This window comes from Jaculus jaculus, chromosome 7, assembly GCF_020740685.1.
Source record: "Jaculus jaculus isolate mJacJac1 chromosome 7, mJacJac1.mat.Y.cur, whole genome shotgun sequence".
NCBI classification, from domain to species: domain Eukaryota; kingdom Metazoa; phylum Chordata; class Mammalia; order Rodentia; family Dipodidae; genus Jaculus; species Jaculus jaculus.
The window spans coordinates 131,076,251-131,101,361 of record NC_059108.1 but is presented as its reverse complement, the minus strand read 5'-3'; the positions used below and the strand labels follow the sequence as shown (position 1 = coordinate 131,101,361).

General features: G+C 44.8%; 1 protein-coding gene across 2 annotated transcripts in view; it reads right to left on the bottom strand.

Annotated features, from left to right (window-relative positions):
- The window catches only part of Kcnk10 (potassium two pore domain channel subfamily K member 10), a 149,256-nt gene that overhangs the window by 36,951 nt on the left and 87,194 nt on the right, over window positions 1–25,111 (bottom strand). For both annotated transcript variants that reach the window (XM_045155095.1, XM_004649357.2), the window contains exon 4: window positions 18,913–19,073. In XM_045155095.1, coding sequence (XP_045011030.1) covers window positions 18,913–19,073 — 161 coding nt within the window. The remainder of the gene's footprint in view (window positions 1–18,912; window positions 19,074–25,111) is intronic.

Here is a 25,111-nt window from a genome sequence, read left to right as displayed (position 1 = left end):
TAAAGAGCAGCAGAGGAAAGAAGCAAGCAGCGAATGTCAGGAAGAGGATGAAAGCCAGAGAAAGCGGTGAAAATGCTGTGAGAATACCACATGGCATTTATATGTCGTGCACTTAACTTTAAATGTTGATATTTGCCTCCTTGTGAGTCTTGCTTCCAATTGTGTTAGAGTACTTAGTAAAATCCAGTTTTGAAAAAAAAAAAAAAAAAGCACATTGAATCTCCCTGGACTCTCTTTTTAAAATCATATAGGTTCCTTTTTTTTTTTAACTGAATGATACGTAAATCCTACTTCTAACTGAACTAACCTGCAAAGCAGTGTCAGGATTAGAGGAGAAAGTCCTGAGTCACACAAGACTGTGCAGCAGTCAGAAGGGAACCCCGCAAGGGCTGGGGGAGTGGATTAGGAGACAATGCTAATCCATACTTGTCCTAACTACTGCCCAGGCTCTTGCAGAGGGATGGTCGTTTCTGCTCACAATACAATCCCTTTCTGCCGAGGAATGGGAAAAATGAACAAAGGGAACATTGCTAAATTCAATGGAGAAGTAGCAAAAATAACAGTAGAGAGATGAAGGAGACAGCTTTGAGCTTAGCAAAATCCATTTTACAGATTCCTTGTTGAAATAGGAATGGCTAGTGTTCCTTTGGTACCACTTTGATGGTTTATTAAAAAAAAAAAATGCAAGCCAGCCAGTGTATTTAAGACACAGAGCACAGAGAAGCTGAGAGGTGAACAGCACACAGTGAAGACTCTTTACTCCCGCTTTAACTTGAATCTCCGAAGGTGGCAGATTTCTGCAGTAATAGTTGGAGGCAGTGATACGCATCCCAGCTTGGAGGACATGACCTTCCCCTTCCACACACAGAAGAGCAGGGGGCGTACTCTTTGGAGCCCCAAAGAAGCCAACCAACCATCCATCTGCATTCTTTCTTTTGTATTTGGCTTTCCAAAAAAACCCGCTGGCTGAGTCCCAGGCCATGCTGCATCGCCTCCCAGGGCAATGATTGATGACTGCAGTTCTCTCCCAGGCCGGCGTCCCACTGCCTTGTCTACCATTGCCTTCTGCCACTGCCCCTCCCATGGCTCCCTCCACTTCTCCATTCCGACACCCACTCCCAGGAAGCAGAGGACTGAGGGCGGCCCCACAAAGCATCTCTTCAGGTTTGTCAGGAGAATTACATTGGCCCCACACTTGTGGCGTCAGGGAAGGAACCTGGCTCGTGTCTCTGTCCTCATGCAATTCACATTCCATAAGTACTGAATGCTCCCAACATGTGGAGCACTGCGCAGGGCCTGCAGGGTGCAGAACAGAGGCAACACAGGAGCACTACATTCCAAGGCCCTCGTGCCTTCGGGACCACATTCCATAAGCAAGGTAAGACAGGTGTTGTGGGATAGTCACAAAACCTCCCTCTAGTCCCCCATAGCTAGCAGGGTGTATGACCGAGGTAACAGCACTGAGGTCTACGCATCAGGTATTGATCTCTCACATGAACCAAGTTCCAAAAAGGATAGGCACTATTACTAACCCTATTTTCAAATAAGGAAATAGGCACAGCATGAAGTCACCTGAAGTGTCGTAGGTCTGGGCTTAATGTATTGAGGCAGTGTGACCTTAGAACCTGCTTGCTCTAGCCCTGGCATTATTCTGCACAGTATTACGCATGCTGGTCTTTTTAAATGTCTGGAGGAAAGAACTGTATCTTGCCTATTGCCATGCCCTCCCCCATGGTATTGAGAACAAAGTAAGCATTATTTGCTAACTGCTTATTAAACTGACCGGAGGAGAGGTAAGAAAGAGCCACCACAGTGGGGAGCTGTATCATTATGAAGTGAATAAAAGGATCTCAGTGTCAAAAAGGGGGGCCTGGTGGCAACTGGCTGGCTGTCATCAATATGCAAAGTTCCACGACCGCGTGTCAGTGAAATCATGGAGATCAATGGGATGTCTCCCTCACACCCGCTCTGCTGCATGGCAGATGCTGAGGAAGAGGAGAGGGGAGGAAGCCCAGGGACACAGCAGGAAGTGAGGGCGGGTGCAGGAGGCTGGCGAGGCACAGGGTGGACCCTCCACTGTGCCCCGGAAGGACTTGAGGGCACTCAGGCTGCAATTTATCAAATGATGTCGTGTGGCTTATAGAATTTGAAGGACAAGAGCAAACCAATTGTTGGTGAGGAAAGTGGAGAGATAGGGGCTCTTGTGCATTCCTGGTGGGCCTGGCAGATGGTGCAGCCGCCAAGGAAAGCCAAAGCTATACGGCAGTTAGTCAAGAGCAGCTAAACCTAAGTCAGAGTTCAAGGCCAGTCTGGGCTACATAATACCCTGTCTCCAAAAAGAAAGTGGGTGGGTGGGGGAGGAGGAAGGAGAGAGTAGAAAAGAAAAATGCAAAAAAAATTAAAAGTAAATCTAGAATTACCATATGACTCAGCAATTTTACAATTCCACTTCTGGGTACAAGTCAAAAATAATGTGAAGCAAAGACTCAGGCAGACAGGTCTATCCATGTTTCTAGCAGGATTATCGACAATAACCAAATGGTAGAAACAACCCTAAGGTTTACAGAAATGGATAAATGTGTCACATACGTACAGTGGAGTATGACTCAGCCTTGACAAGTAAGGAAATGTTGGCACATGCTACAATACGCATGAATCTTTAATGACATCACATTAAGTAAAAATAAGCCAGGCACAAAAGGACACACTGCATGATTGTACTAATCAGGTCCCTAGAGCAGTTGTCGTCAAGGTCATAGAGATAGAGGTTGAACGGTGGACAGCAGGGGCTGGAGGAAGGGGCGACGGACAGTGACCATGTCGTGAGTACAGTGTCCGTCAGAGAAGTCCTGGAGATGGATGGTGGTAAAGGTCACATGACGAGGTGAACATGCTTACAGTCGCAGGACTGTGTGCACACTTGAACGATGGTGGAGATGTTGTATTTCATTACCACAATAAAGCATAAGCAACTCCTGGAATGATTTCACAGGAAAAGAGCCCGGTGTAGCAGTGACCGTGGCCAGGGCAAAAATGTTAACCTCATGGGTAGAAAATCCCCAGATGATGCAGAAACAGAATGCTGATTTGGAAAGCCTGTGTACACAACTTTTGTAGTATGAGAATTTCGTTTGCATATTAAAGGAAATAATTCCTTGATCCTCAAATAACAGAAACTTGGTTGCCAAGTGACACTACACATTTTAGGAATTGCCCTTTAAAATGAACTTAACTGGGAGGGAATTACCATGGGATGTTTCTTTATAATCATGGAAAATACTAATAAAAATTAAAAAAAAATAAAATGAACTTAATCGAATTACGGTTGGCAAAGGCTCATTTGAAAATGGACAGTACATATGTAGAGACACATGTGTACGACCAGCCCCCAGGAACCCCACCATCCACAAGGGGAGAACTACAGCCTTATCCTAACAAGAGCCTAAACCTAGGAGACAAACTTCCAGGGCACAGACTTAGAGCCAGTAAGCCAAGACCGCTGTTCTGCACAAAAGCACCTCCTGGGAAAGATCAAGTCCTCGGTGCGAACTCTCAAGAGACCAGCACCCGGCAGCTCCATCCTACACAAAGCCCTCAGGGATGCTCAGCATGTGATTGCATGTGGCTGTCATGTTGTCACGTCTGCAGGCACCTCTAGGGAACAAGGTGCCAGCGCACCTCTCAGCAACGATGTGTGGGTTTCAGCATCTTCCTTCTCCAAGGGGGGAAATGTCCTAAAGCTATTCAGAAATTTTCTGTGACTCCTGACATAGCAGTCCCTTAGACAGCATCAGAGGTGCCACTATGAAGTAAGCACATAGGTCATATGCCCATCTTCAACACAGGCAGACAGAGGGGAGCAGTCTGCCACAGCAGGAGTACGTGGCAGAGGAGCAGCTTGCCGCATGACAGCAATGAGACAGAGAACAGAGAGGAAGGGGCAATCCACTCAGTGGGTAGAGGGCTTACTTAGCATGCACAAAGTCTGGATCCAATCCCCAGCACTGCATGAACTAGGTGTGGTGGCACACACACCTGTAATCCCAATCTCGGGATGTGGATCAGAAGTTCAAGGTCACCCTTGGCTATATATGGAGTTTGAGGCTGGTCTGGACTTCATGACTCTTGGTCCCAAAAGTGTGAGGGGAAGGTGGAAAGGGCCAGGAGGGAAAAGACACACCCTTCAAAGGCACACCCGCAGTGACCGACCTCCTCCAGCCAAGCCCCACTTCTTAAAAGCTTATTACCAATGGATCAACCCACTAGTGAGCTTAGATCTCTCATGATCCAATCACCTCTGACGAGTGCTGCCCTGGGGACCAAGCCCTCCATCCATGAGCCTCTGGAAGATATTCTAGAGCCAGGTCATAAAAATTAGCATGAAGCTAAATGTTACAAAAGAAGTTGTTGTCTCATAGGTCAATGTGATCTGAAAACAGCAAAGTGGCTTAGAATTAAGGTGCTTGCCTGCAAAACCAAAGGACCCAGTTTCGATTCCCCAGTACTCACGTAAAGGTAGATGCTCATGGTGGCACCAGTGTCTGGAGTTCGTTTCCAGTGGCTAGGAGGTTCTGGCATGTCTGTTCTCTTTCTATCTGCTTCTGCCCCCCCCCAAACAAATAAATTAAAATAAAATTTTAAAATAACTATTTTTAAAAATTACAAAATAAAAGAAGGTTTCACCTGTTTCCAAAGCAGAGATTGGAGATGTTTTAAGGATTTCAAAAGCTTTAGGAAAGCCGGAAAAATCAGTGAAACCACCACATTGTTCTTGAAAGGAAGAAACATCTCGGCCTGGCTCTGAAACAGACCCTGCTTTTAGAGCTGAATTAAATCTCCAGTGGGAATTAAAACCTTACTGTCGTCACCCTCAAAACTCCATGTCCTAAAAACCACCAAAGCCATGTTGAGACAAACAAACCGGTGAGTCTGGAAAATGGGAGAATTATTTTGAAGGCCAAGGCCAGATGCCTCAGCTCCCCAGGAGGCTTGGCTTTGAGCTGTGCACCTCATCTGCTTCCACCAGGTGGGCTGCACTGAGCGGGGAAATGGAGAGGAAGAACACAGAGCGGAGGTCAGTTCCACCTGGCAAGCACCCTTGTGGAGGTGGGCCAGGACCAGTCAGCCACCGGGACAACGGCGGGAGGCCTCACTTAGATAACTCGAACTTGTGTCAGTCACCTAGCAGGATTTGATGTGTGCAAGGACCCACATCCTCCCTAAACTCTAGCTTAATCTCCCCATATAGAGAGGACCAACAAGGAGATGTTCACTAAGAATGAACCAGCTTCAGGGAGATGCGGCACGTCCGTCAAGTGGAATCGGAGGCTCTTGGTTCAATTCAACAGGCTGAGAGTATAAAGTTAAATCCTTCAAAGGCAGATAAAGATGGAATCAATATCATTTCTCCCATCTGTCCATTTTTATTTGTCTCCAGGTGTCACTAAACCTTCAGGTTCTGCTGAGCCTCGTATGACAAGAGGAAGAAAGACTATACTAGAATAGCTAAGTCTCTTCATGTGCTGTGCAGTAGCAGGACCCGAGCTGGAGTTCTGTCTCTGTCATTTATGGGATGAGTGAGCTGTGAGGAGAATACAGAACCAGTTAAAATATTCTGAACTCAAGCAGGGTGTGGTGGTGCATGCCTTTAATCCCAGCACTCAGGAGGCAGAGGTAGGAGGATCACTGTGAGTTCAAGGCCGCCCTGAGACTACATAGTGAATTTCAGGTCAGCCTGAGCTAGAGTGAGACCCTACCATGGAAAACCAAAAAAAAAAAAAAAAATTCTGAACTCGTTAAGTTGGAAAGACAAATGATGGTGTCCCTTTGGGTAAAACTGGTAGCCTGGTATCTGACATATCATAAACCCTCAAAACACAGAAGTGTCTTATGTCTAGGCACCAATATTGTGATGCTACAATACTCCATCTCACTTCAAGCAAATCCTGTTAGGCTCACTAAAACAGGGCTTACACATACAAGTTCATGAGTGATTTATTGTGCCCAAACCCAGATTTTCCAAAGTTAACCTGTGATCAAAGTTTGTCAGAAAGAAAATGACACTGTTAAATTTTCCTTAAACATGTGTAAATGTTGAACACTATCTAGAAAATGTATTCCTGTTAATTATATTTTGACCAGAGTTTGATAGTTTTAGTGGTTTTTAAAATATCTCTGTGAAGAGAAAGCATGGGTGCACCAGACCTCTTGCCACTGCAAACAAACTCCACACTCACATGCTGCATTGTGTAGGCACTGCAGAATCAAATCTGGACTAGCAGGCAGTGCAAACAAGTTCCTTTAATCACCAAGCCATGTCCCCTGGCCTAATCAGTCTTCGTGCTCATAGAAGAGAGTAAAGGTGCATTTTAAAATTCATAAAACCTCCTGCAATGATCTCCAAGGGCAACAGGGAAAGCCAAGAGGACACTGGCCAGTTATTAAAGATAAGGTGAGGAAGAGAAAGAATCCTACATTAGATTTGTCCCCAGTGGGTCAGCTAAGTGAATGCTGAGGTGTCTGCCTGCTGAAGAATCATAGCAGAACAATCTACGCTCACACTTACTCCTCTCATTGGCTAAGCCTGCAGACATTTTCCCTTCTCAGTGGAAAATGATCTTATCCCCAGAGAATAAATCTTCAAAGTGTTCTTTCAGGACCCAACTGAGACAGGAAGGCTCTGAACAGGATGAATGGCGCGAGCATTAGAGAAATGAGTGGTGTCACTGATGGAGACACTGGAGCCCAAGTGGAAGACCTGTGCAGGGACCAAGGCGTGTATCACAGGGACTGTGAGGCAACTGGACCCTTGCACTCCAGTAGAGCTATGGTGCTTAAGTGGGGCAAGTTCACACCTTCCCCCAAGTAGACATTACATCTGGAGACGTTGGGGATGTCATAGCAGTGGACAGCAACGATACTGGTATCTAGTGAGCCAAACACAAGGGAGCTGCTGCCCAGCCTGAAAACACAGGCCAACTCCATGACAAGGGCCTACTGAGATGAAGGAATCCTGCACTGAAGAAAGGGCAGAGGGCTGGAGAAATGGCTTAGCGGTTAAGACACTTGCCTGTGAAGCCTAAGGACCCATGGGCAACTCTCCAGATCCCACATAAGCTAGATGCACAAAGGTTTGGCAAGCACATGATTGCACTTGACCACTGGGTGGCACAAGCATCTGGAGTTTGATTTCAGTGGCTGAGGCCCTGACATGCCAATTCTCTCTCTCTTTAAAAAAAAAAAAGAAAGAAAGAAAGAAGGGAGGGAGGGAGGGAGGGAAAGAAGGAGGGAGGAATGGGCAGGCATTGACAGATACTGTGGAGTCTACTTTATGGATGCTGTGCATGTAGCCCCCAGCCGACCCCTGCCCAAATGTACATCTGGGCCAGTCTTTAAAACTAGATAATATTCCCAAACTAATTTTGGAAGAGATCTGGCTGATGAAGCTCTAAAATAATTTGTCTTATTTCTTTTTCCCATTTAAAAACAATTAATTCCTACCTCTTTCTGGTTCCTTAGAGGAAGTAAGAAGGCAGTTGTTTTCATTAAAACCATGGCCTCTCCCTGATAAAAATAAACTTATATTATCCATGTAACCTTAATCCTACTAAGCCATTTGCCATGTATTTAGAATATTCTAGGCACTAACACAGGTGTTTTAGATCAACTGATACATATACACACATATAGACACTCACTGAGACCTATCGCATTGAGTTATAAACTGAAGTTCATCAGTATTACATCTTTTGTTTGCTACTTAGTGGTGATGGCGGCCCTTTCTGAGAATGAAAACTCAGCCCACCAGTGTGCATGCCTGCTGTCCCCATGAATATTTTCACTGCAGATAGGAATCAGAAGCTGTGGTTGAACCTAAAGAGCTGAAAATTAAATCCAGTTCCCAAAACAGAGATTGTATCTGCTTGAGATAATAAGCCTTTTTAGTTAACTCCGTTGCTGCTGGGGACAAGCTCAATGACCTCTTGTGAGAAACAAGCCTCCTGTCCAGCATGTTCTTTCCAAGTTTTCCCTTGACTCGCAGCCCAGCCTTGCCTTTCTCCACCTGTCCCTCCCTGCACTCCACAGTGATGGATCAGCACACGGGTAAGCTATCATTGACAGGCTGAGGCTGTCCTCGCTCTCTCAGCATCTGCCAGGCCATACAGCCCCCGCAAGTATCACATCACAAAGCCTCTGGCAATGTGTAATTTGTAAGCTACACCCAGACTTCTTGGGGTTCAAAAGCAAATAAACATTTATACTATATCCTTGCAGTGAAAGGCCAAAGAATAAAAAGATTGTCCCTTGGTTTTAGAGGAGGTAGAAAGCTTGCTACTCAGCCTCAGAAAATAGGAGGCAGCTGCCTCCTCCCAGAAGCTGAAGTCCCACTCAGAGAAAGAAACTTGGATCCAGTCCAAACTTGAGCCAATTCTCCTACAGCGTCCTTTCAAGTCGGGTCAGCCTAGCCCAGCAGAGCAGCTGGCACCCAGCAGGGTACTTCTACATCCTGCTTTGGAACCTAGTGCCAAGCTGCTCAATCTCAAATAATTGTCCTTCCTGCTTAACTGGCCAGCTTTCTCCCTTGAAACCTAAGAGGAGATGGGGTTTAATACAGTATATCTGATAGTAACTAGTTCTGGACCACCTCAAAAGGAGAGAGTAGAATTACTGGTTCAAATCCAGGCCCTGCTACCAACTCACTGAATAGCTCCAGGCTTACGAAACCATGGGCTCTGTTTCCCCAGATGTGAAATGAGCGTGTCTCACAGTGATAGTTGTCCCCAAAGAGGGCTACACAGGCCATATGGACCTAAATTTTCATGCTGCTGTTCAACCCATAGGGCAACCCAAGGATTATGCCAATGAAATTTTAGTATTCAACAATTCCCCCACATCCTACCCTTGAAGATCCAACAATACACCCCACTTTAAAGTCCAGTGGGAGCAAATGACTGATTCAGGACTCTCCCACGATGCCAAAGCTCTTGCCGGCCACTGTGCAATTTCCAGATCCCCCCTGCCATAGCACACCTTAGAGCCTAGAGAGTTGTCTGAGCTGTGGCAGACCTGGCAGGAATGAGAGCAAGACATGGTTGTTTGTTGCCAGAACATAAAATAGTCTTCCCTGCCTAACTCAAGAATCCCAAAGTCAGGCTAGTTTATGGCAAGCACGAAAGAAGACAGTCTCCCTAAGAGTGATCCGCGTGGCCAGCTGCTGGGTGACACCCGGGCAGGCGCTGACGTGCACTTACCCTCCTTCTCCACTACCAGCATTCTAATCTGTTCATCAGAAGCAAGCAATGGTACATGGTTCTGAATCTCCAGGGGTTCTAAAATTTAGCAAGCATCAGAATCACCTAGAAAGTTTCATGAACACTGATTGATGAGCTCCAAACCCTCCAAGAACAGTCTCGTCTAACAACTTTCCAGGGAGAGTCTACGGACCACACTTTTGAGAATCACTGGGCTAAGTCAATCCAGCCACCCTTTGTCGAACGCTTGCTTTCCTGACTAATCTCCCTTGCAGCTGGGAATGGTCATGGGAGTCAATTCCAGTCAATAAGACAGAAAATGAAGTCTGCAGGGTGACTTCTGAGAAAGCTAAGTCTCTGACAACACAAGCATTATAGAGAAGAACAGAGAAGAACTGACATGACATGGCTTCAATAAGCACTATAAAGCTACACTACTCATGAGAGCCTGCTTTGCATGAAGGAACAAGTAGATCCATGGAACAGAACCAGGAGCCCAGAAATAGACCATGTAAATAGAATTGCTTTATCTTTGACAAAGGAGCAAAGCTAACGCAATGGGGAAGACAGTCTCTTCAAAGAATGTGACTGGAGAAACTAGACATCCACATACAAAATCATGACCATAGGTGGAGCCTTTAGACCCTTCCCCAAAACAACTCAACATGGGCCACAGACATCAATGTAAAATACAAAATTACAAACTCCTAGATAACATGGAAGAAAAACTAGATGACTTTGGGACTAGCAATGAGTTTTTGGAACAAAGACCCACCACATCCATGAAGTCAACAAGATAGACTTTATTAAAATTAAAATTTCTGAGAAGGAGAGATAGCTTAGCAGTTAAGATGCTTACCTGCAAAGCCAAAGGACCAAGGCTTAATTCCCCAGTACCCACATAAAATCAGATGCATGAGGTAGCACATGCCTCTGGAGTTTGTTTGCAGTGGTACACCTATTTTTTCTCTCTCTCTCTTTCTTTCTCTCTCTCTCTCTCTCTCTCTCTCTCTCTCTCTGTCTCTCTCTCTCTCATAAATAAATTAATTAATTAAATTTAAATTAAATTATCTGCTCTGCAAAAGATAAAGAGAATGAAAAGGCAAGCTATAGACTGGGAGAAAATATTTTCAAAAGAAATACCTGATAAAGGGCTGATCTAAATTATGCAAAGATATCAGAAAATTCAACAATAAGATAATAACAACATGGGCTGCAGTGATGGCTCAGCAGTTAAAGGTGCTTGGTTGTAAAGCCTGCTGACCCAGGTTTAATTTCCCAGTACAATATAAAACCAGATGTACAATGTGATGCATGTTGCTATAACTTTTTGCAGTGGCAGGTGGTTCTGGTATGCCCATATTCAATAATATTGTCATTCTCTCTCTCCCTCCCTCACCCCCTTTCTCCCTCTCCTCTTATTCCCACTTCATGAAGAACACACCCAGTGGATGACAAATATTTGCACATTCATAACTGGAAGAAGCTAATCTGGAAACATGATACACAGTATGGTTCTAACCCAATGGCATTTTGAAATGAGCAAAACTATGGAGACAAAATAAATCATGTTTTCAGGGATGACAGAGATACACAGAGTGCAAAGAATATTTAAAACAGTGAAATTTCTCTGTATGACGCCACAACGGCGGGTGCACATCATTGTGCGCTTGTCCCAACACAGAATGTACAATATGAGAGAATCTAATTCAAACCATGGGCTAAGAAATAATGTGTCGATGCAGGTGTTCATCAAATATCACAGAAAGAGACAATTCCATTAGGGGATGTTGAAAATATCTTCCTCTCACTTTTGCTGTGAACCTTAAATTACTATTTTTTAAAAAATCAGTAAAGTCTGTTAATAAGAAAAGGTGACTTGGGGAAATGGCTCAGCGGGTAAAGTGTTTGTTGTATAAGTATGATACCCACATTCGCATCCCCAGATCCACATGAAGCCAGAAGCCATAGGAGCCTCTGTAATTCCAGCAGAGTGGTGGGAGGCAGAGACAGGAGTCCTGGAGGTTCGCAATGCCAGCTAGCCTGGAACACACAGCAGTGAACAAGAAACCCTGCCTCAAACAAGGTGGAAAGAAAGGATTGACATCAGGGTTCGTCCTCTGACCTCCACACATGCACCATGACACATGCGTATCCACACACACACACATACATAAACACACACTGAGAGAGACTTTTTAGTTAAATTTTATATTTAAAGGTTATAGTCATATATCTTCTCCCCCACCCACCCACCGCCGCATTCCACTGAGGACCATGTTCGGTGCAGTAATTGGTATCCACTCTGGGGTTCTGAAGGCCTCAGAAAGTCTCTGCGGTTGTGGGGTGGGGACAGAGCCTCAGGTAACTCCTACACCCTGAGGCTCCTATAGTCTTTCCTTCCATTCTACAATGGTTCCTGAGCCCTGTCAGGTGTGTTAGAAATCTGATTTAGTGTTGAATTCTCTGTAGCCTCTGGATTTCTGTTTTGATGTGATTTGACTGACCACAGCGTCTGTTGCCATCTCCCTAGAACCGTTTCTTTTATGGACAACTTCCAGGATTACAGACAAAAAGCCATGATAACTCCCTCCCCCCACTTTCCCCTTCACAACTCCACTCTCCATCATATCCCCTCCCCCTCTCATTTAGCCTCTCTTTTATTTTGATGTCATCATTTTTTCCTGCTATTATGAGAGTCTTATGTAGGTAGTGTCAGACACTACGAGGTCGTGGATATCCAGGTCCTTTTGTGTCTGGAAGAGTGCACTGTAAGGAGCCCTACCCTTCCTCTGGCTCTTACATTCTTCCCACCACCTCTTCTGCAATGGGCCCTGAGCCTTGGAAAGTGTGATAGAGATGTTTCAGTGCTGAGCCCACCTCACAGAGAGCTTATTTTAAAGGCATCTTTTACCTTGCCTTAAATGTAGTTGCAAGAAACATTTACATTTGACCCTATGGTAGCCATTTTGCAGCCATGAGGTAACAAACCTAAGGATAAAAAGCCAGCATGCCAAGAACAGAGCACAGAGATGAAACAAACTTGGTTTAGACTGGGTACTGTGCAAGTGACACAGAGACCTGAAACAGCCTACCTCCAGGCTTCTGTGTGTGGTGGTCTGGATCAGATGTCCCCCTTAAACTAATGTGTTCTGAATACCTGATGCCCAGCTGGTAGCAATTCAAGAGGTGGAGGCTTGCTGGAGGCGGTGTGTTGCTGGGGATGGACCTTAAAGTTTACTAGACCCTAGCATGCCAGTGTTGATGAACTCACTCTCCTGCTGCTGTTTCCTACCTGCTGTGGTAGAGGTGATGTCCAGCCTCTGATCATGCCACACTTTCCCCTGCCATCATTGAGCTTCCCCTCAAGACTATAAGCCAAAATTTAAAACTTTCCTCCCACCAGCTGCTTTTGGTTGGGTCCTTTATCCCCGCAATGAGAAGGTAGCTGCAATATGTGAGGAAATAGTTGACCAAATTCTTAATCCAGTGGGTTATTGATACGTGTGCTTATGTGTGTGAGCATGGACATGGAGGAAACATTTGTGTGTATGTGTGTGCATGTGTGCATGTACCTGTGGAGGTCAGAGGACAACCCCAAGTGTCATCTTCTGGCACACCGTCCACTTCGTTTTGAGACAGGGTCTCTCATTGTCACGGAACTCACCAATGAAGCTACACTGATGGCCAATGAGCCCTAGAGATTCTCCTGTCTCTGCCTCCTCAGTGGTGGGATTACAGGTTTATGTCACATATCCAGCATTTACATGGGTACTGGGGATCAAACTCAGGTCCTCAGGCCAGACAAGGACTTTACCAACGGAGCTAACTCCCCAACCCCTCAACCAGTGCTCATCAGTGTTCAAAAACCATGTCCATTTCACTGACTTCACATTCCACACTGAGGGATTCTTTTAAAGTCACACTCCAAGCTTCTATGCTTATTGTTCAACCAGACCTAAGGGACTTAGAAGCTAAACACCTTTAACTCAGTCCCCTTCTGCTGCTTTTTTGCAACCATCTTCCTTCAAAAGACACATTGTCTTGCTCCCCACCATGCAGCAAGGTCACTGTACTCATAGAGAAAGTCTATGATGCCAAGGCCTCTATGACTCAGAGTATGAGAGGCAGAATGTCTAAAATGCTCCAGGAAAATCATCCATCCTGGTCCCCAGGCCCTGTGATATGATGGCCTATGGCTCTATGTGACAGAGTAGGGCGCAGCTAAACTTAAAAGATAGGGAGGTGATCCTCATGAGGCCAGTATCATCACCCAAGACTCCAAAAGCAGTTTTCTTCAGTTGAGCCACAGTGGAAGTCAGAGAGATGGAAAGCATGAGAAAGATTCAACACATCTATGTCGGTTTGGAAATTGAAGGGGGCCATGAACTCCCCATTGAAGCCACCAAGGAGATAGGACTCCTAGTCCAATGACCCCAGAAAACCCCTGTGGGGTGACCATTCCCTCAGGATTAAAACAGCCCCTTGTGGGCTGGAGGGATGGCTTAGCAGTTAAGGTGCTTCCCTGCAAATCCTAAGGACCCAGGTTCAGCTCCCCACAACCCACACAAGCCAGGCACACAAGGTGGCACATGCGCATGAGGTTCCGCATGTACACAGGATGACATAGCATCTGGAGGTCGACTGCAGTGGCTGGAGGCCCTAGCACACCAATTTTCTCTCTTATCTCATAAATAAAACATATAATAATAAAAAAATAAACATGCTGGGCATGGTGGCACATACCTTCAATCCCAGCACTGGGAAGGCAGAGGTGGGAGGATTGCTATGAGTTCGAGGCCAGCCTGAGACTACAGAGTAAATTCCAGGTCAGCCTGGACTAGAGAGAGATCCTACATCAAAAAATAAAAAAATTGGGCTGGAGAGATGGCTTAGCGGTTAAGCACTTGCCTGTGAAACCTAAGGACCCCGGTTCTAGGCTCGATTCCCCAGTACCCACGTAAGCCAGATGCACAAGGGGGCGCAGGTGTCTGGAGTTCGTTTGCAGTGGCTGGAGGCCCTGGGGCGCCCATTCTCTCTCTCTCTAACTCTATCTGCCTCTTTCTCTCTCTGTCACTCTTAAATAGAAATAAACAACAACAACAAAAAAAAAATTTTAAATAAAAAAATTAATAAACGTGAGCAGCCCGTTGTGGAAAAAGGTGGAAGGCTCACAGGCTCATGAAACTAATAAGATGCACAAAGAACCCCTCCCCACATGAGCAGAAAGTAACTTCCAGAGGGGGTCTTTAGTAGTACAGCTGCGTACAAGTTCTTCATCCAGTGATGCAGCTTTTGTGTGCTGTCGTCACCCATGCTGCGGAGGGCTTTTCAGCGATGTGGCTTGCCTGTCACCCATGCTGCTGTAAGCATCCAAATAAATGCACTGATTCACCAAGCTACACTCGTGTGAAATCATTTCTTTGGCATGTCATTGTGTTCTCTATGTGGAGTGAACAGAAATAGTCTACCCAGGAAAAGTAATGTGGCAACATTTTCTTTTTTTTTTTTTTTCTAGTGCGTATATCTGTGGAGGTATTTATTGTATGTGTGTTTGGTATGTATGTGTGTGGGTACATATATGTCTGTGGAGGCCAAGGATTGACAGCGGGTGCCTTGTTCAATCACCCTCCACTTTACTTTCTGGGGCCCTGACCTGAACCCAGAGCTTATTGATTCCGCTACTGTAGCTGGTGTTGCCCGGGGTATTCTCTGTGTCCACCTCCCACACATAGTCAGCTGCCACACCCAGCTGGCATTTATGTGGGTCCTGGGGAATCCAAACTCCATTCTCACACTTGTGTGGCAAAAACTTTATCCACTGAGCCATCTCCCTGACCCCCACACCAAGTTCTTTTTTTCCTGACATGTGAGTCCACTGAGAAGCGGATTCCTCCTTTGACCTGGAGCCTCGTCTGGCCAGTACTTTGACTTTGATCGTGTGGCATCCTGAGCGCACCACCAGCCAAGCCTGCTGACCTGTAACCTCCAGAGCTGTGACAGCACGAGTGGGTGCTGCTTTCAGCGTCCATGTTTGATGAGGTGTTTGCGGTAGCCGGTTACATAGCAATATAAAACCAGTGAGTGGGCTGGAGAGATGGCTTAGTGGTTAAACGCTTGCCTGTGAAGCCTAAGGATCCTGGTTCGAGGCTCGATTCCCCAGGACCCATGTCACGTTTGCCAGATGCACAAGGGGGCACACACGTCTGGAGTTCATTTACAGTGGCTGGAAGCCCTGGCGCGCCCATTCTCTCTCTCTCTCTATCTGCCTCTTTCTCTCTCTGTCACCCTCAAATAAGTAAAAATGTACAAAAAAAAAAAAAAACTTAGTGAGTATTTTTGGCAACATACCTAAAACTGCATTCTCTGGTCAGCTAACGGCAACAACCTTGACACAGCAGTGTCTGACACCCCTAGCTCTCAATTAGTCCTGAATGCCTTGGGAGAAGACAGCATTTTACTTATTCATTCTATAAATACATCAACAGTCAGACATTTTATTAGTCTACAGCTAAAAGCATCCCCCAGCATTATATGCCACTCAGCAATTCTCCCAAATGAGGCTCAGACCTGGGATATGTTTAAATGATCCAAGTCAAAGTCACCTCAGAATAGAAGCACCTAGAAAGCTGACTTCATGTTTTATTTTTATGCCCCACAAAAAAAAAAAAAAAAATCTCTTCCCAAAAGCCAAGAGAAAATCTAACAGATAAAGAGAAGGCCTTGAAAAGTCACCATGTAGATTTTTTTAAAAAACAAAACTTCCCTGTGAGAAGTGGAAATTCACAAACAGCTCCAAGCTTTGCTGGTTTATACAATTTTCACTCCTCAAATAATTGCCTAGGATCTTTCAAATGTCATTTACGTGAATGGCCAAGGGCTTTGATTATTATTTTCTCTCCCACACATTATACGCAACAAGCAAAGTGCTGCGGTCTGCTTGTACATGCAGAAAATATGCATACATATAGTCCTCCTGGAATTCTGCCTCTGACATTGGGCAGATGCGTGCATGGTGGGCAGCCAATTCAACAAGGCACTTCTGTCCCGCCTTCCTGAATGACCCCTGTCTCTGATAGTGCCGCAAGGACCTGAGTGGGCTATCAGCATAAAAATGGAATATGAGCCTGTTAAGGCTCTGCCCCAGTCTATTGAATGACCATTTGGAGACTGCTTTAGCGGGGAGAATAGCATACTCACCATGTAGTCTGAAATGCATCTCAGGATGGTAAGCCCCCAATGTGATAGCGGACGTAGTGAGATGATTACATTCTCCTCATCTACAATACAGTAACTTGACTAAGGGGGATTTGAAAAGCAGGTAGTTCAACCCTTTCTTCTACAACAAAGGAAACAGAAATCTAGGGAAGCTGTAAAAATGAAAATGCCAAATCAGTCACTTCCCTGTGTGCACACTCCAAGAAACCCCTGTTCTGTGTTCAGTTGCTGCATTCGTTTTTCTCTAACTGAAAGGGCTGCCGCAGACAGCCAAGAGGCACCTCTGAGGGGTTCAGACAGCTCACTGGAGACAAAGCTGCTGTGTCTGGGTTGAGGAGACCCAAACATCTAAGGAGCTTGAGAAGCTGAGCGCCACGGTTGCCATGGTGACCACGAAGGAACCAGGTGCGTGTTTTAATGAGGCTGCTGGCCAGCTGGTACCCAGGGAGCAAAGGTTGAGGGACATTCCAGGAAAACTCACACAGAGATAAATCCCGGGTGCACGGCTAACTTACCAGCATGTGCTTCTGTCAGGACAGACAGATCTGAATTCTAAATGTTTGGCCCTATACCAAGCTTTTTTCCACTCTTATTTTTTTCTTTTACTCATCACCAAAACCTTACACAGTACACGCACATAGTGTCTCTTTTTACTAGTGAGGAAACTAAGGCAGCTACTCAGGATTGCTGAACTTACGAATATGTCTATAACCCAGGTAGGTGCCTTGCTCCTTTGATTCTACAAAAAATAAAAAAAATTAAAAAAAAAAAAGATACATGAGCTGGAATTTGAGGGAGTCTGTGGAAGTGCTTCTTTCAGAGGTGGAAAAAAACAAAACACTAGTTTACAGCTTACCACTCTTCTGTGTTTGCCTATCATTACAGATTCCAAAACATTCTCAAAATGTCTTTCTTAAAAATTAAGTCCGTCATAAGGAAGAATTATCTGATGAAGGTCTGGAAGACTTGAGAATCGTGTCAACACTGAGTAGTATTAATTAATAATGACTTTGAGCCTAAGAAGCTCTATGAAATCACATGAATGGGTGTGAGTTAAAGGACATTGGGGGCCTCAGTCCAATCACATCCATTCTACACAACTGTCACTGGGCCAGGCAGCTCATCTTTAGGAAATAAACTCCTAAAGTTGAAATGTTTGAGCCTTATTTAAAGGTTTAAATGTTATTTAAATGTTTCCAAGTGGAAAAAAAATAGTCGCTAAGGTGATACCCAGCCTCCACACCCTAGCATGGAGTAGATCGTCTGTCATGTCGCTGAGGAGATGCTCAGCTGTGGGAGGCAGAACGGGGAAGACAGGCACAAGGCAGGAGCAGAGGTCAGACAAGACTGGCTTCCAGAAGAAGCCGGGATCGGGTTGGAGACACTGTGTGTGGACACGGAATGAGCCGAAGGCACTCCAATAACAAAATGGATGTGATTCCATTGCTCTGATTTACTGCAAAAACACTGAGGAACCACCTTCCACTCATGGAATTTAACGGCCAGGGTGATTGTACTAGAAGGCTGGAACTTTAAAGGTACTAGATCATGGGGGCTCCTCCTTCATGAACAGGATAAAAGCCCTCATAAAGAGGCTTCAGGGGCTGTGGCGATGGCTCAGTGGATAAAGTGGCAAGTGTGAGTACCTGTGGTCAGGTCCCTGGAACTCACATAAAGCCAGATGCTGTACTGTGAGCATCTGCAGTTCCAGAACGCAGAGGGTGAGAAGAGTGGCAGGGAATCACCCCAAGGCTTGTGGACAGCTTGTGGTGAACCCTGGTGAACAACAAGAGATTCTGCCTCAAACACAGTAGAAGGAAGGGAAAGATCAACACCCAAAGTTGTCCTCTGACCTCCACATGCACACTGTGGATACATGCACATCCGCATTCACACACATGAACAAACACATCACCATGCACACAAGTACACACGCCAATACAACAACAACAAAACCTCATGCAATGTCGGGCCCTTTCCCCTCCCATTCTTCTATAACATGAGGACTCAACACTCTTTCTCACAAGCTCCATCTTGAAATAACCAGACATCCAAACTTGTATCTTGGACTCCTAGCCTCCAAAGTATGGGAAATGAGTATCTTCTCATTATAAAGTACCCTGCCTCAAGTATTGAGTTACATATAGCAGCCTGAGCAGATGAATACACTGAGTATGCCTTAACCTCTTCACAAAATCTGTGCTGGTAAATTCACAAATAACCTCCTTGTAATTCCAGAACTGCCAGCATGAGGCAGGAGCTACTCAAGAGAAGAGCATTTAGGTGCAGCTCCTCTGCCTGCCTACTATGGATTAAAATAGAAAATGCAATCATAACATTAAATATCTCATCAAAAAAATGCTATCCCTGTTTTTGCCTTCTAAAACTTCACTAAAGCCACGTGGATCACGGTAGTTAAGGTTTAAACAGGTACAATACTCACTCGAAAGACCTTCTCCACTCTTGTAATGCTTTTCCCAAAGATGGTTCCAAGTTGGTCTCCAATTCCAGCCAATAAGAAACCAAAAAGTGGAATCCCAAAGATGGCATACAAGATACAAAAGATTTTGCCTCCTTCAGTGCTTGGAGCAATATTCCCATACCCTGGTGAGAAATATTAGAAAGAGAGGGAAAGGAGTGAGGTGGAAGAGAAAGTAGAGACTGACCAGAGAATGCACAGACGTTTACAATCCCCACTTGGCAAGTGTCAGGAGGAAGAGCTTCATTCCAAAGGCCCTTTACAGTTCAAAGCAGTGTTTCGTTGCTTCCCTTGATCTCTCCTTATACATAGTCAGAAATCTTCATACATTTTAAGAGATTTGTAATCATCCAGAATGGTGTTTCCAGTGGAAAGGGACCCATAAACTAAACATTTATAGACACAATTGGTTTAGGGAGGCTGGAAAGATTTCACCACTCTCCTTTTCAGATTAGACAACAGCTTCACAGACCTATGCCACAGGCCTCCTCTTCCCCTGGACTCCCTGTGGCTGTATTCAACATCTACTCTCACAGAACAATACTAAAGGGGGAAATGCAGTCTTGTGCAAACTCAGAAATGTCCAAAACCTTGTCCATCAATGCACTGGGAAGCTTGGTACCAATAAAGAATAAAAAACCAAAGACTTCATGCATCTTTTTGCCACTGACACTGAAGTCTAGCTGTGCTTGGCACTTTCTCTCTCTCTCTCTCTCTCTCTCTCTCTCTCTCTCTCTCTCTCTCTCTCTCTCTCTCTCTCCTGTAAATGCCAAGTCATCTCTGAGCCCTGCCTCTCCAACCACTACCCCTTGCACCGAGGGCAATCAGTACTGAATAAATGTTTGTTGGTGGAATAGATATTTGAATGTGAAAGATTTCCTCTTTAGTTATGTTTATTAATATGAATTTCAAATCAATCTCTGAGAATGCCAACATCTGTATTCCTAAGAGGTATGTAATTAACATAAGTAATTCATGTAAAGTAAGCCCTGATTTACTCTATATAAATGAAGCTAACATGGTATTACTGAAAACAAGGCTTGGGGATGGAAAGATGGCTCAGCAGTTAAGACACTTGCCTATAAAGCCTAGCGACCTAATGTGTGTGTGTATAGCGTATGGACGTGTGTGCGGATACCTGTGCCCCCCCCCCATGTGCATGCCTGTGGAGGCCAGTGGGGACCATCAGATGCCTTCCTCCATCACCCTTGCACGTTGTTCCTGGAGTTGAAGCCTCTCACTGAACCTGAAGATGATGTTTCCTGTCAGTCTGGCTGATTATTGAGCCCCAGTGATTCTGTCTTTGCCCCTCCCCACAGAACTGAGCTTACAGGCATGTGTGGCCACACCAGCTTTTTAAGTAGGTTCTGGGGATAGAACTTGGGCCCTCATGATTGGGCAGTGAATGTTTTTACCCACTGGTCCATCTGCCCAGTCCAAGAATTACAACCTTACTAGGCACCTACCATTCTGAATCTAGGTAGCTCATGCGGGGCCTGTTTCTGAATCATGCAATGTGTGAGGTATTGGTCTTTGGCTATGGCACACTGGGAGTATGGAACAGGAAAGAATGGTGTTGATGATCACCCATCACTCATCCTCCCTCAGACCTGGAGAGCTTGCTATTGACTTGTGCCTTTGAAGACAAGTCACCTGACTACTTTCCTTTACAATTGTCTTCTTAGAATCATTCAAACCTATCACACATTAATTATAGTTTCCCTTTCTTGAATCAGTGTTCAGGCAAAACTTCCTAATCTTGCATTCCTTTTACCCACCATCATTTTGATTTAAATGTGATTGAATATCTCCTAGAACTTTTTTCCTTATGGTTCCAGGACCTTGACCAAATTGTTTTGCCTAGTCACAGTCATACAGAAATAATCTGATGTATATTAACTTAGTTCTATTAGAAAGCAAAGGGCATGCCTTGGCAGTTTCACTGCACAGGCTTAGAGTGAATCTTGGAAACATTCTAGAAACTTACGGCAGCATTGAAGAGTTTACTTGGCTGACTCACAATTGCCTGACTTGGGGTAATATAAATTTGCTTTTAGTTGGAGTGTTTCAGAAAGAAATACAATGTAGACACACAAAAAACTGAAGCCCTAAATTGGCTGAATAAAAATATCATGACAAGTATTACACCCTTATTCCAGCTTTCAGAGAAGAGCCAGCCTCCTCCCTAAGTGAGGTACTGTGCTCACAGGGTATGTCAGCATCTCCCTAGGAGCACCAGAGAGAAGCAACAAGGTGCTGAGTCCACCTCCCCTACTTGATTCCTCTAGTGTCAGAGAGATCCAAGAAAAACATGGGGCAAACTGTGAAGGACTATATTGTTATGAAACACGCAGCCACAGTAGCAATAGGCATTAGTTAATGCTTCACAGACTAGACCACCACAATAAAACTGGAGTAATGATCCTGGATAAAGTGACTCATAACAATCTTCAATTTAAATCTTCAAATATTTTAAACATGTTTAAGGGTACCGTTCATGGCTGACCTCATAGTAGACGTAACGTGATCACCATTCTGGAGCAATGCTTACTGTACACATTGGCTTTGTGTGCCATCTGCTCTGCGCCTCAGGAGAACTATATGGGGAGACTGTTTGACCCTTCCCACTGTAATGCCAGGAAAATTCGAGAATTTACACCTTGGAGCTTTCCTTTGAATGGCTGGGTGAGCCACAGCCCTGGAGCTTAGCTCTAATCAGGCTGCTCTACCCATCCTTCAAAAAGGCTCAGTGGAGGGTTGGAGAGATGGCTAAGTGGTTAAGGTACTTGCCTACAAAGCCTAAGGACCCGGGATTGATTCTCCAGTACCCAAATAAAGCCAGATGCACAAAGTGGTGCATGTGCCTGGAGTTTTTCTTTTTTGCAATGGCTACTGGTTCTGGTGTACCCATTCTCCCACCTCTCATCTCATAAATAAGTAAATAAAAAAATATTTAAAAGGCTCAGTGGAAATGTAAGGTAAGGTATGATGACGTATGTAGGCTATAGAAGTAGAAGACTATACAGGTTACTCTATTTACTGACGCAAGCCTTGGGTAAGACTCAACTTCTCTCCACCTCACTTTTCTTTCCCCTCGGAAAGACAGAGCTACAGATTAAATGTTACTTGTGAACTATGGGTTACACAATTAAGTACATGTGAAGGCTAGACTGTTACAAAGTAAGCAATGGGTGATTACCATCTTTCCCTGGGGTGCTTCTGAGCAATATGTCCCCAGAAAAGCAAAGCCTCATGAAAAAAATCAGATGGTCCATTCCTATGTTCCTTCTGGAAATAGCTTTCTCCCAGCACCAGTACAAGGGACAAAATATTTCTGTGCCTTGAGCTGGGTTGACTCAAAAACATAGGTTGCCCCGTGGTTAGGTTATAAATATAGGTGTCTCTTGGGAAGCTAAGGGTCATTGGGGTTGAGAAATAAGAGAGGATGGCACACTTGCTAGAGGAGCCATTACTCAGAAGAACCAGCCGAGCACATTAGAACAGCTGCAGGTAACACAGGAGGAGTGCAAGGGCTTCCTCGGCAACAGGCTGCGGGAGACTTTGAGCAAGAGATGACCAGCGCAGCAGGGATACAGCCAGAAACAGAGTTTATCACAAGGGAGCAGAACCAGGTGGGTCTCCGTTCTGTTCACCTCTGGGTAGAAAACTATTCCAAGTCCTTGAAGCTGATGTCTAAGGAGGACTCATGCCTGAGATACACATGAAGCTTCCATGTGTTCCTTAGGTACCAAAATCAAGTCTTGGCCAAACTGTGTGTCATCCGGACCTGGCTGTTTGGTTAAGAGTGTGCGTTCTGGAAGCAGCCTGTCTGTACATGAAGAGCTGCTTGACAGACTTGCAAATTGCAGTCACACAGGACTTAACACTTAGAAGGCACCACTCTTTGTTGAATGCTCTGTAACTGATGCCTTTTTGATGTCTTCATCATTTTTCATAAGAGCCCACGCATGTTCATCTTGGTGAATGACACCAGGTGACCAGGTGAACGTCACTAGGCTCCACTGCTTACTATGACATAATGTGCATGTTACTTGACCTCTCTGTCTAGATCTGCCCATAGATTGAAACCCCTGTCTGGTTATCACATAACTGAATGAGTACATGTATGTGGTGCACACTGCCCCCCCCCACCTAGTTACCTCTCAGAATCATGGGGTACAGTGAGTGTCATGTCCATGGTCACGGGTTAAACCTCCCATCTGAGTGTTTGGGAGGTACAAGTAGCTGTCTCAAAACCTCAGGAGGTGCAGAGCCCTTAGCTGGGCAGCCAGGCAAGTGGCTCGGGCACTAGCTATCATCTGAGACCTGACCAGGGGCTCTCTTTGATGTCAGCAGAGCCAAATGACTCAATCTGAAAATGTCTCAAACACTAAACTCTCATGACTGAGCAGTGAGTAACAATGTGGTCATGTCCTACCCTTCTGCATATGACAGTTTGCATCTGTACCCAGAGCAAGTAGCATCCTTCCAGCTTAGAAAAGCTGGTTGCTAGGGAGCCACCAGCATAGTCAGTCATCAAAGGCCAAGGCAACTTAATATATATTAATGTGTGTGTGTGTGTGTGTGTGTGTGTATTTGCAAACAGAGAGAGATAGAGACAGAGAGAATGGACAGCCGCAGCAAACAAACTCCAGATGCATGCACCACTTTGTGCATCTGGCTACACGTGGGTACTGGGGAATTGAACCTGGGTCCTTAGGCTTTGCAGGCAAGTCCCTTAACCGCTGAGCATCTCTCCAGCCCTACGGCAACTTCTTGTATCAGCATTAGTAACTGAGAAACAAACAGGGTACAGGGCAAAGCTTGACCAAGACCAAACAGTCTGATTTTCCTTCTGGTCTAACTACTAGTTGGGAGAAGTTCCTCAGTGTATTTCCTTCACTTTAGTTATCACCTGATATCTGCAAGAGACTGGGTCCAGGAGCCCCTAAAATTAGAAGAATCCACAGATGCTCAATTCTCTTACATAGATGGTGTATTTGTGCATAAACTTAAACACATCCTTTTCTATACTCTAAATCAGCCCTAAATTACTTTTTTGGTTCTTTTTTTTTTTTTTTTTTTTTTTTTTTTTTTTGGTTTTTCGAGTTAGGGTCTCACCCTAGCCCAGGCTGACCTGTAATGCATTATGCAGTTTCAAGGTGGCCTCCCAAATGCTGGAATGAAAGGCATGTGTGCCACCACCACACCCGCTTTACTTCTGATACTTAAAATAAAATAATAAACGTTTGTTATAGTGTACTGTTCAGAGAATAATGAAATGGAAAAAGTCCAATGCACATGCATTGTTTTTTCCTTTTGAGTATTTTCAATTCACAGTTGGTTGACTGAGATGTCCACAGATAAGGACAACCAACTTCATAAACATCAACCTCTCTGTGTCTCTCAATGTGAGAAAAGCTTTAAAAAAGACAAATGCTTTGATCGTCTTAGATGAAGAGGCCTCTGATGCTGAGTAGTATTTCTTTTTTTCAGAAAAGACTTTTACACCTAAGATCTCTCTGCCTCCACATTCTAAATAATGAAAATTGTTTTTGTGCCTGGAAAGTACATAACTTCGTGTTGCTTGTGAAAGTCTGTCTTGAAAGCAATTTAGAAACCCCTTCAAAGGTCTGTGTCCTTAGACAAGCAATGCCTGCAGAGCTTTTCTAGTGGAACAACCAAAGATGAAAACCACACTTCCTGCACACAGATTTTCACTGTGGCAGTAACACTGTTACCAAACTCAAAATAGCTTATGCATGGGCTGGAGAGATGGCTTAGTGGTTAAGGCATTTGCCTTCCAAAGCCAAAGGATCCCAGTTTGGTTTCCCAGGACCCATGTAAGCTAGATGCGCAAGGTGGCTCATGCGTCTGGAGTTTACTTGCAGTGGCTGGAGGCCCTGGCATGCTCATTCTCTCTCTCTTTCTCTCTCTCCCTCTTTCTCTCTCTCAAATAAATAAATAAATAAATTTTTTTAAAAAACAGCTTATGCTTCCACAGCATGTGATTTTAGCATGGATAGTGAGCCACAAATGAAGCCAACAGAGACACACCTTTCCAAGAACTCCGGCCATCCGGCATTCCTAACAGCAAGGGGAAATCTAGACAGTGCTGTCTTGCAAATGGTATTTTCTCAAGCAAGCAGGATAGTGTTTCTGC